The following is a 10243-nucleotide window of genomic DNA, read 5'->3' as shown; positions in this document are numbered from 1 at the left end:
ACCGTTGGATATAGGTGTGCTGTGCTGTGTTATTTAGGGCCGAAACTCACATACTCGTTTAGGCCGATACTTTAACCCCTGCAATCCATCGTCCAGCTCTACTTTGAAATTTAACAAGTTTTAAAAATCTATTTTTGAAATATGTGTTAGGATTCCCAACCATATCTGTGGGCACACCATACAGTATAAGAGAAATCCACTTCGTTCATCAAGTGATAACTCTTATTTTCATCGTACATAAAAAAGATCAGCATGATAAAATAACTCATATGAGTCACACCAATTGGAAAATTGTAAAATTACACCTAAAACCTCATAAATCATACATTGTGGCCCGCCAAAGTTTTGGGTCCGGCTGATTATGTCTAGTCACTTCATCCCAGTGATTTACACGTGATGACCTGGTTTGATGAAAGATAACAAACCATGCCAGCCCCAGTCACTATCCTATGGTTAGCATCCTATTTCAATTGTTCCCTGTGTCATGGCCCACTTATGGATCCGGATGAAATTTCTAGCAAAGAATTAAGGATAGAACCTGATGAACGGAATGGATTTTACATATAGCTTGGATATTTGATCCACTGAGCCTTAATTATTAATGGAAATTCATGCTTGGGCATCTTCTTTTACTTATAAGGACTACTTGGGTAAGCATTTAAGCTTTGTAGAGGCAAAATGGATGGTTGGTGGGAGTCCAGTAACATTCTAAGATTTAAAATTTCAAATATCCATTTTGAAATGTGTTGGGATTCTCACTCAAGCATGAACATTTTCTTGTTGTTGGAGGAATGGATCTTTGGAGATATTGTTTGGAGGAATTCCTTCCTTACGGCATCTTCTCTCGTACCTACATTACATATGTTATTCCTGGTGACGTGCTCCACCTGGAAGAGGAACCTCAACCAACGGAAACCAGGAAAACCACATTGCAAAGCAGCAGTTAGTTCAAGTGGGGCCCATGGATCATTATCCCAGCCATTGATCAAACAGGTCTTATTGCAGATTGGCCATGCACTTACCCAAATTAGAAAATCCAAACCATCTAATTATTAGAAATACTTGAGTTGGATGGAGACCATTTCCATTGTTCTTTTCTTAACCATCCATCCGTTAATTAGCTTCAACTGTGGAAAATCTGATCGTGGATTTTTTTGAGGGGGCATGGAACCCGTCTAATCAACAGTCTGTCGAGATCATATTATTCCATTCCTCTATTTGAAATCACTAATTAAACTTGAAGTGGAGGGAAGGTTTTGCATCAATCTTTGAATAAAGAGTAGACGAAACAACAAGCATTTGATCAAACACTTTCTATAAATTCTGCAATCAGTTATACCAAACAGCTACAAAACAACATCTCTCTCTACATACTCCTTCCCATTTCCTATTTCTACACTTCTTTGAATCAAATTCCTGCCTTCTTCCTATCAATACCAAAACAGAAAACCTGGCTGATTTACTTGTTGATCCGTTGGTCTCGCTCGCAATAGAGAAATTGCACAAAGTTCTGGAAGATGAGGCGGTCTTGTTGGTGGGTGTCACCGAAGAGATCAAAAAGCTTTCCCGTACGTTCACCTTGATCAAAGCTGTGCTTAAAGATGCTGAAACTCGGCGAGGGAAGGATGAAGCAGTGAAGATCTGGTTGCAGAATCTCAAAGATGTGGCCTATGATGTGGATGACATATTAGATGAATGGATGACAGAAGCTCTCCGATCACAAGCGCCCAATGGAGGTGATGGGTCCTGTTTCAGCAAGCTGAAGGTAAGAAGCTTCCTCTCGCCTATTACTTGCTTCAAACATGCCGTGTTACGCCACAAAATTGGGAGTAGGATAAAGGAGGTGAGGGGTAGATTACATGATATCGCCGAAGAGAAGAATCAATTGGGTCTTAGAGCAGATAGTGGGGAGGGTGAGAGAGTGGTTAGTGAATTGATCAGGCGGGGTGAGAACAGAAAGCGAGAGACAAGCTCCTTAATCAACCCACCGTCAGTAATAGGCAGAGAAGGTGATAAAACTAAAGTCATAGGCTTGCTGCTGCAGGAGGTAACTGAGGTGCCCTTTGTCATTTCTATCGTTGGAATGGGGGGTTTGGGCAAGACCACTCTTGCTCAGCTCATCTACAACGATGAGAAAGTGAAGGGGCATTTTGACATGAGAATGTGGGTGTGTGTTTCTGAAGATTTTGATGTGCGACAGATTACGAAATCAATCATAAAATCTGCAGATGGGTCTAATTGTGATCATCTAGACCTGGACCCTTTGCAACATCTCCTCCGTGGTATGTTGCAAGCAAAGCGATTCTTGCTGGTGCTTGATGACGTTTGGAGCAAAGACAGCGAGAAATGGGAGAAGCTGAGACTTCCCTTCCAAGCTGGTGCACCCGGGAGTCAAATCATTGTAACCACTCGTATTGAAGATGTTGCACGCATGATGGGAAGCACTGATCACATGCACAAACTGGCGGTCTTATCCGATGAGGATTGCTGGTTATTGTTCAGAAGTAAAGCGCTGGAGCATCGGAGTGAAGAAGAGAGTTCTGAGCTGGAAGAGATTGGAAGGCAAATCGTAAAGAAATGTGGAGGGGTGCCTCTCGCTGCAAAGACAATAGGGAGTGTCATGCAGTCGAGAAGGACTAGAAGCCAGTGGGAGCTTGTCTTGCGAAGCGAGATGTGGAACTCAGGTGATGTCTTTGAAGGCATTTTACCAGCTTTGTTACTAAGCTGCTATGATTTGCCTCCAGCTCTGAAGCAGTGCTTCGCATATTGCTCCGTCTTTCCGAAAGATTGGCAGATAAGGAAGGATAAGATAGTCAAGTTATGGGTGGCACAAGGTTTCATCTGCTCCATTAATGGAAGTGGAGACATGGAGGAAATTGGCGAACTGTATTTTGATGATTTGCTAAGGCGCCCACTGCTCCAAGATGCAGAAAACAATAGTGATGGCAGCATAGAATATTGCAAGATGCATGATTTAGTTCATGATCTAGCGCAATACGTTGCAGGAAGTGATTGTTCAGCGGTGGAGATTAGCAAGGAAGCCTCGTTAAACCTAAATAATGTCCGGCATTCTTTTATAGTTGACAATGACGAAGCTGGTGATGAAGCTCACAAATTGGCTTCCATTTCGGCCACCTTGCGTAAGGCCCACAAGTTGCGGACGTTGCTACTACAATACTCAGAAATGACGTTTCTACGACATGCCTCAAGAATCTCCAAGGTGCCAGACAAGTTATTTCATCATTTGAGATGCCTAAGAGCATTGGACTTCAGTAGGACTGATATCAAGAAATTGCCTCAGACGGTGGGACAGTTGAAACACTTGAGATATCTTGATTTATCTGGCACAGACATAGAGCAGTTGCCAGAGGAATTGAGTAATTGCATCAATTTACAGACCCTGAGACTCAATGGCTGTGGGGAGCTAAGAAAACTGCCTAAAGGGATGAGGAAAATGATTAGCCTGAGACATCTTGAATTTGAAGGTTCAAATGATCTGAGGTACTTACCAGAGGGTATAGGGAGACTAACAGAGCTTCGGACGCTAACAGAGTTCATTGTGGGGGGTGACGACCAAGGATGTAAATGTGGAGAACTGAAACACCTCAATCATCTTCAAGGTTTTCTGCCAATTACCGGATTGGAAAATGTCAGGAGCTGCGACGAAGCTAGCGATGCAGAACTGCATAAGAAGCAGTACCTTCTTGCTCTTCTCTTTTTGTACTCCTACATTGAACCGTTGGATGATAAGGTGAAGAGGATGGAGGATGTGCTCGAAAGCCTCCAGCCTCACACAAACTTGAAAGAGTCTAACATACTGTGTTACCAAGGTTCCAAGCTTCCCAAGTGGATAGGGAATCCAATGTTCTCCAATCTAGTTGAGGTGAAACTCTTGCATTGTCTCAAGTGTAAACAACTTCCAGGTCTTAGGAAACTACCGTCCCTTAGGGCCTGTTTGGATGCCTGTAAGTCCTTTTAAGTTGTAAGTGACTTACCTGTAAGTCACTTACAGGTGAAAGTTACTTCCAGGTAACCTGTTTGGATGTAAGTTGTAAGTCACTTACAGGTCAGTTAGTTTTTCTGTTTGGATGACCTGTAAGTTAGGTAGAAAGTTGAATATTCAAATCGAACAAACCTTAGATTGGGGAATCATTCTAAAATGTTATAATCATATAAAAAAAACGTGGGATCAAATATGTTATTTTGTTAAGCCCATCAAGATGAATATTTGAGATAATTATTAAGCTAAACTAATCATTAAGTGTGCTATAAAAGTGGGCCCACGAATTCAAAATATCTATAATGTGGAGTAATAACTCAATTTAAGCATTGAGAATAAACTTAAAAACATTAATAGAAAATCTACTAATTAAATTACATTATCAATGTCTTCTTCAACTATAGAAATTACATTTAAAACTTTTCACTTGGGAATCATTCTCTCCAACCATTCATTCCTTTGAATAGGACTTATTCCAAAGTGTACATCAATGGCCCGCGTTAAACTGAAGAAATGCTATCCATGGTCAGCCCTACTGCAGCCTATTCATCTAGATTGTTGAACCATGACTCCAGTTATAGAAATCAAGAATCAAATGTACCGTGGATATTTGCAGTTGAACAGTTATTAATGATCAAGTGAAGAATTGGGACATGGTCCATCCATAGTGGGTCCATTTGAACAATGGCCTTGGTTGCAAGGGCCATAAGAATAAATAGGATTTATGTACCAGATACATGATGGATTCATGGTTTTCTGATCCAGGCCACTGGTCCATATAAGGGAACTGTGGTTGTTGGCCAATGAAAACTTACACTGTAAGCATACGTCCCACCAATCAAATCTCAATGGGCTTCTACTATGAATGGAAATGCCCCGCAGTCCATGCAAACTAGAAAATCTAAACCATCTAAAAATGTCAAGCAAGGTGGGCCTAATATCCCTGATGGAGAAACTGCAGCATATTTTAACATGTCATTTCTTCCTCCGTGAAAAACCTGGCAACACAAGCAAGGTGGGCCTAAAATCCCGGATGGAGAAACAGTTTGGCGGAGTGGATATATAACACATCATCAAGGTGGGCCCACGACAGGGGTAACACCCACTACCGTGTTACCAGTAACGCAATCAGACTGCGTACTTAGTTGCTGCTATACTTTTGTTTATACTAAGTATACTAAGTAAATTCAGTTGGGCCCATTGTAAATGTATACGGTTTATCCAATCCGTCCATCCATTTTTTCATCTAGATGTAGACATTGAGCCATAAATTTAAGAATATCCAAAGCTCAAGTGGGCCATACTACAGGAAGTGGAAATACTGATTGGATCGTTGAAACCTTTCTAGTTCCCATAGAGATCTTTATTTGTCATCCAGCATGTTCATAAGTCACAAACGCCTAGATGAAGGGAAAAATAAAAATAAAAATCATCTTGATGCATAACTTCTGTGGCCCCTCAAAAATTTTCAACGGTACACACTCAATTCACACTATTTCTTATGTTGTGGTCCACTTGATCTTTGGATATAGCTAATTTTTAGGATCATGACTTAAAATTAAGTATTAAATTGGATGGACAGTGTGGATCAAATACATATATCATGATGGACCCCACAAATTTTACGGATTACTCAGCATGCGATCCCTTCCGTTTTCAAAGGAGAAAAAAAGGGTCGATGAAACCTACCGTTTTAGGAGGAGAAGAGACGGAAGTCGGTAACTGTAGCGAGAGATTGCAGAGACGGAGAGAGATTGCAGAGAGGGAGGGGGAGAGATTGCAAAGACGGAGAGAGATTGCCATTTTCAATGGCTGGAGCTTCATGGCTATAATGGTGGTTGGTGGGTTGGTGTGTTTCTCCCTCTTCCCCTCTTTTTAAAAATCTGACCGTTGAGCCTGTAAGTGACTTACAGGGAAGTGACTTCCCACCCCCATCCCCCTGCAATTTTTTGGTAGATTTACCTGTAAGTGACTTACAGGTTGTAAGTTACTTACAGGTGATTTTTCTCCCCCAAACACCACCTGTAAGTGACTTCCCTGTAAGTCACTTCCCACTTACCCAACTTACAGGCATCCAAATAGGCCCTTAAATTCCTTTTTATTAAGGGAATGGTAGAGGTGAAAAAAGTGGGTGGTGAGTTTAGTGGGGATGATCAAAATGATGGAAGTGGTGGTGGTGGTGTCTCATTCCCCAAGCTGGAGGCCCTCTTGTTCAGGAAATGCCAAATTGGGAGGAGTGGGAATTGAGAGGTGGAGATGGAGAGGTTATGCCATCACTCCTTGAATTAACAATAGATGACTGCCCAAAGCTGAAGGCGTTGCACTTACCTGTGCTCCCCACCCTTAATAATTTGACGATTGATGGAATTCATGAGCTGACGTCACTACCTGGTGATTGGTTGGGACAACTAAGAGCCCTCCAAACTCTAGAGATCTCATTGTCCACGGTTGGAGCCTCTACCAGAGGAGTTGGGACAACTCAAAGCTCTCCAAACTCATATCCAGAGTTGTCCACAGTTGGAGTCTCTACCAGGGGAGTTGGGACAACTCAAAGCCCTCCAAACTCTGGGGATCGTTGAATGTCCACAGTTGAAGTCTCTACCAGAGGAGTTGGGACAACTCGAAGTCCTCTAAACTCTGCGGATCGTTGAATGTCCACAGTTGAAGTCTCTACCAGAGGAGTTGGGACAACTCAAAGCTCTCCAAACTCTGCAGATAATGGAATTGTCCACAGTTGAAGTCTCTACCAGAGGAGTTGGGACAACTCAAAGCCCTCCAAACTCTGGAGATCTATGGATGTCCACAGTTGGGAGTCTCTACCAAAGGAGTTGGGACAACTCAAAGCCCTCCAAACTCTGGAAATCTCCATTTGTCCACAGTTGAAGTCTCTGCCGGAAGAGTTGCAACACCTCACCATGCTTCAACAATTGATCATCCATATTTGTCCACTCTTAAAAGAGCGCTACCAAGATGGAGGAGAAGATCATCACAAGATTGCCCACATCAAGCATATCAGCATTGAATGATCCACTCCAATACGAGGAGAGGAAATCAACAACAGCTTTTCATTTGTGTTTGTTTCAAGGAATTGTGTACTTTATATTTATTTATTTTTATTTTCCTTTTTTTAATGGATTTACTTTTAATACATGTAAATTAATCCATATGACTGCCTGTTTACTTATTCCACATATTGTTGTTTGTTGTTTTGGAGGTCAGGTATTTTGCCCCCCTCCAACTTATGTAACTTTTCCTTTTATTAATAAAGCTTGCATTGGTACTGTCCACCTTCACACACACACACAAAACAAAAGAAAAACACAAACAAGAACAAAGATAATGTGACGAAGACTGTATAGTTGCCTTTTCTAAAAAATCAGTTATATAAGAGCATGAGATGGGCCACACGTATATTGGATGGTCAGTTTATCTTATCCGTTCATTTACTTCGATGTATATCTGTTGATTTTCTTATATTCTTCAAGGTTGATTTTCCGAGGCATTTAAATTGCATATAGGTCCCACTTGATTGTTCTTTTTTGTAATAGTATACATCCAAACTTTTCTTTTAATGGATTTAGAGTTATCTTTCAATAATCTGAGCCATTTGTTTGATGTGGCTCCCATTTATAAAATATCTTAGATTAGAACCTTTCAATATTTTGATCTTTTGCTTCTATTCGTTTATAATAATTGAAAATAAAATCAGGCTTATTCACTCAACAGATAAACCATGGACATGATTTAGAGCCTTAGGGGTTGTTTGGTACCATGGATTTGGGAGGATTTGAGGGGATTTCATATATATCCCCTATTTGTTGTTTTACGCTTTCTATAGATGTATGCTCTGTGAGTTGTCGAATTTTCAGATCTTATCATGCTAGAAACTATTTCAGCCTAGTTCTTTATCTTTCTTTTAGTTCTTCTTGATACCAATTGTGGGGTGGAGTGCCTCGTTTCTTTTATCCTGAGTTTTCAACCTTTTATTTTTAGTTTTTGTGGTTGATTTGTTTTAAATTATACTAAACAAATTTCAAGTCCCTATTATCCATTTCTTGGGCTGGTAATGAGTATTGGATAATAATGGAAGAGAGATTTAGATGATTAGAGTGCAAAAGAAGGCGGATAAACAAACTTCCTCCATATCATGGTACTGAATTTTGTACCATATTGGAATACTATTAATGCACCTCCTGAAAGCCTAACTTCCTCCTTAAAAATAAATCTCACCTTTATAGGGAGAAAGCACTCTATAAGAGAGAAGGTAGATGCCCAAGTCCACTTTTGGCATCATTTACACGGCTAGAGAGAGAATATGAGCCTTAGCTACCTCTCACACGCGTCCCAGAGGGATACGTAGGTCCACCCCGTGGACGACGGCTTAGGTTAGACCTTAGCCCTTGCCACTTCTCCTGCATCTGAGATGGATTGGAGAGGGACTTGCTATATTTGAAGATAGACAATGGCAAAGTCAAGCTGTTTCTACATTTAGGCATCTAATTGATTTTACATCTTTTTGGGTTTTTTAAAATATGATATGCATTAAAATGGAATTTATTGGGGTAATCTTCAAATATGGACTTTCCAAATCATTTTATATTCCATCGCATTTCCAAAAATCCAACAAGATTGAGTAGGGTTCAAACCCAAGCCTGAAACCTTATCCCGCCCATTTACTTAAATGGATCATTTACTTAATGGACCAAAAATTCCAATATAAACCTAATCTACAACTCATTACTTTGTTGGCCAATCCACCCACTTAAAATTCATTAAGACCAAGCCCAACCCAACCTCGACTCACCCAACACTGCCAATCATATTTAATATTGGAATATGGTGCTAAAGGCATACTTGGTTGTGCCCAATTAATGGATACTTACATTATATGCATGTATTTATACATATTACCTTTTAATTTATTTTAGGGTTTTGGTTGAGTCATTTAGCCGAATGGACTTAAGTTATATAAACCGGTAGGGCTGGGAAGGTTTCAACCGTAGCTGAACTCATTACTTAAATGTGCTACATTTTATGATCCAATTCCATTCCACTGCTCATTTTGCTTAGCTCAGACCTGCTTTTTGACTAGGCTATAGTTGACTCATAAATCTACTTGACCTATTGCCACCCTACACTCTTTCACATTCAACTGAAAAAGTTTGAATAGGGATCCTATGCTTGTCACAAACAGTCATAAGAACTGTGGTCACCTTGTTGTGAGCACTACTGCACTAAATGCAGTATGTGATGATGTGGTCCAACCACATTACAACAAATAGAAAACTCTTGTTATAACAAGCAAAGGATTCAAACTCAAAAAGTTCTTACTACAAACACGCACACACAACCCTACAAACTAACACCGTGGGTACTGGAACCATTGACTAGGTGTTGAAACTCCGTGGAGTCTACCATTGGAGCAAGAGTAAGGACCCTATTACTAGTTGTTGGGATCATCTAAGTGGGGAAGCCGATTGGCTGGTGTACCACACACTAGCAATATAGCTGGTGTAGGCACGTGTGTGCGAAGACGAGCTGATGCTCCTCGTGCTCCAGTTGTATGAACCGTTTAAAGGAGATCAAAGTTACATGGCCCCAAAATGATGTATTTATTATATCAACATTGTTAATCCATTTGTTGATATCTTTTTAGAGCATGAGCCAAAAATATGTATCATATCCAAAGCTCAACTAGACCACAACACAAATAGCGGTGGGATAATGATTTTCATTGTTAAAATCTTCGTAGCGCTCACCATAATGTTTATTTTCCATCCAATTTGTTCATAAGGTCAAAAAGACCTGGATGAAGAGGAAAAACAAATATCATATTGATTCAAAACTTGTGACCTCAAAAGGGTTTCAATGGTACCCCCACTGCTTTTCATAGTGTGGCCCATTTGATCTCTAGATATGTCTTATTTTTCGGCTCAAGCCTTACAACGAACTCACCAAATGGATGGATGGTTTGGATACAACACAAACCTCGTGATGAGACCCACAGAACTTGTTGATGTCAACACACCAGCTATATTGCTGATGTGTGCTACACCAGCCAATCTGCCACCCGTAAATAGAGATTTTCTATTTTCTTGCTGGAAATGGGAGCGGATTGGATACTGAACACTTCAGTAGCCTTTTGGTTGAAAAAATGATTGACTTTTAAAAGCATTATCATCCATTTCACTACCTATAAAAGTAAAAATCACAAAATAGAGTAAAGTCAGAATCATTCAAATG

General features: G+C 40.4%; 1 protein-coding gene and 1 long non-coding RNA gene across 2 annotated transcripts; both read left to right on the top strand.

Moving 5' to 3' along the window:
- Nucleotides 1-791: 791 nt before the first annotated feature.
- On the top strand, nucleotides 792-4807 carry LOC131251897 (putative disease resistance protein RGA3). The gene is made up of 3 exons (XM_058252892.1): nucleotides 792-942; nucleotides 1347-3949; nucleotides 4766-4807. The coding sequence occupies exons 1-3, from the start codon at nucleotides 792-794 to the stop codon at nucleotides 4805-4807; spliced, it is 2796 nt and encodes a 931-aa protein (XP_058108875.1).
- A 1282-nt stretch (nucleotides 4808-6089) lies between these two features.
- LOC131251909 (uncharacterized) lies at nucleotides 6090-7291 on the top strand. Its single transcript, XR_009174046.1, has 2 exons — nucleotides 6090-6440; nucleotides 6508-7291. It is a non-coding gene; the product is annotated as an uncharacterized LOC131251909 (long non-coding RNA).
- Nucleotides 7292-10243: the final 2952 nt, after the last annotated feature.

Source organism: Magnolia sinica, chromosome 7 (assembly GCF_029962835.1).
Source record: "Magnolia sinica isolate HGM2019 chromosome 7, MsV1, whole genome shotgun sequence".
NCBI lineage: Eukaryota > Viridiplantae > Streptophyta > Magnoliopsida > Magnoliales > Magnoliaceae > Magnolia > Magnolia sinica.
This window is presented reverse-complemented; position numbering and strand designations above follow the sequence as displayed.

Coding starts and splice junctions, on each gene's coding strand:
- LOC131251897 (XM_058252892.1), top strand. CDS start 792: ATGGATCTTTGGAGATATTGTTTGGAGGAATTCCTTCCTTACGGCATC. Junction 943..1,346: donor AACCACATTGCAAAGCAGCA/GTTAGTTCAAGT, acceptor TATACCAAACAG/CTACAAAACAACATCTCTCT. Junction 3,950..4,765: donor GGAAACTACCGTCCCTTAGG/GCCTGTTTGGAT, acceptor TTTCTGATCCAG/GCCACTGGTCCATATAAGGG.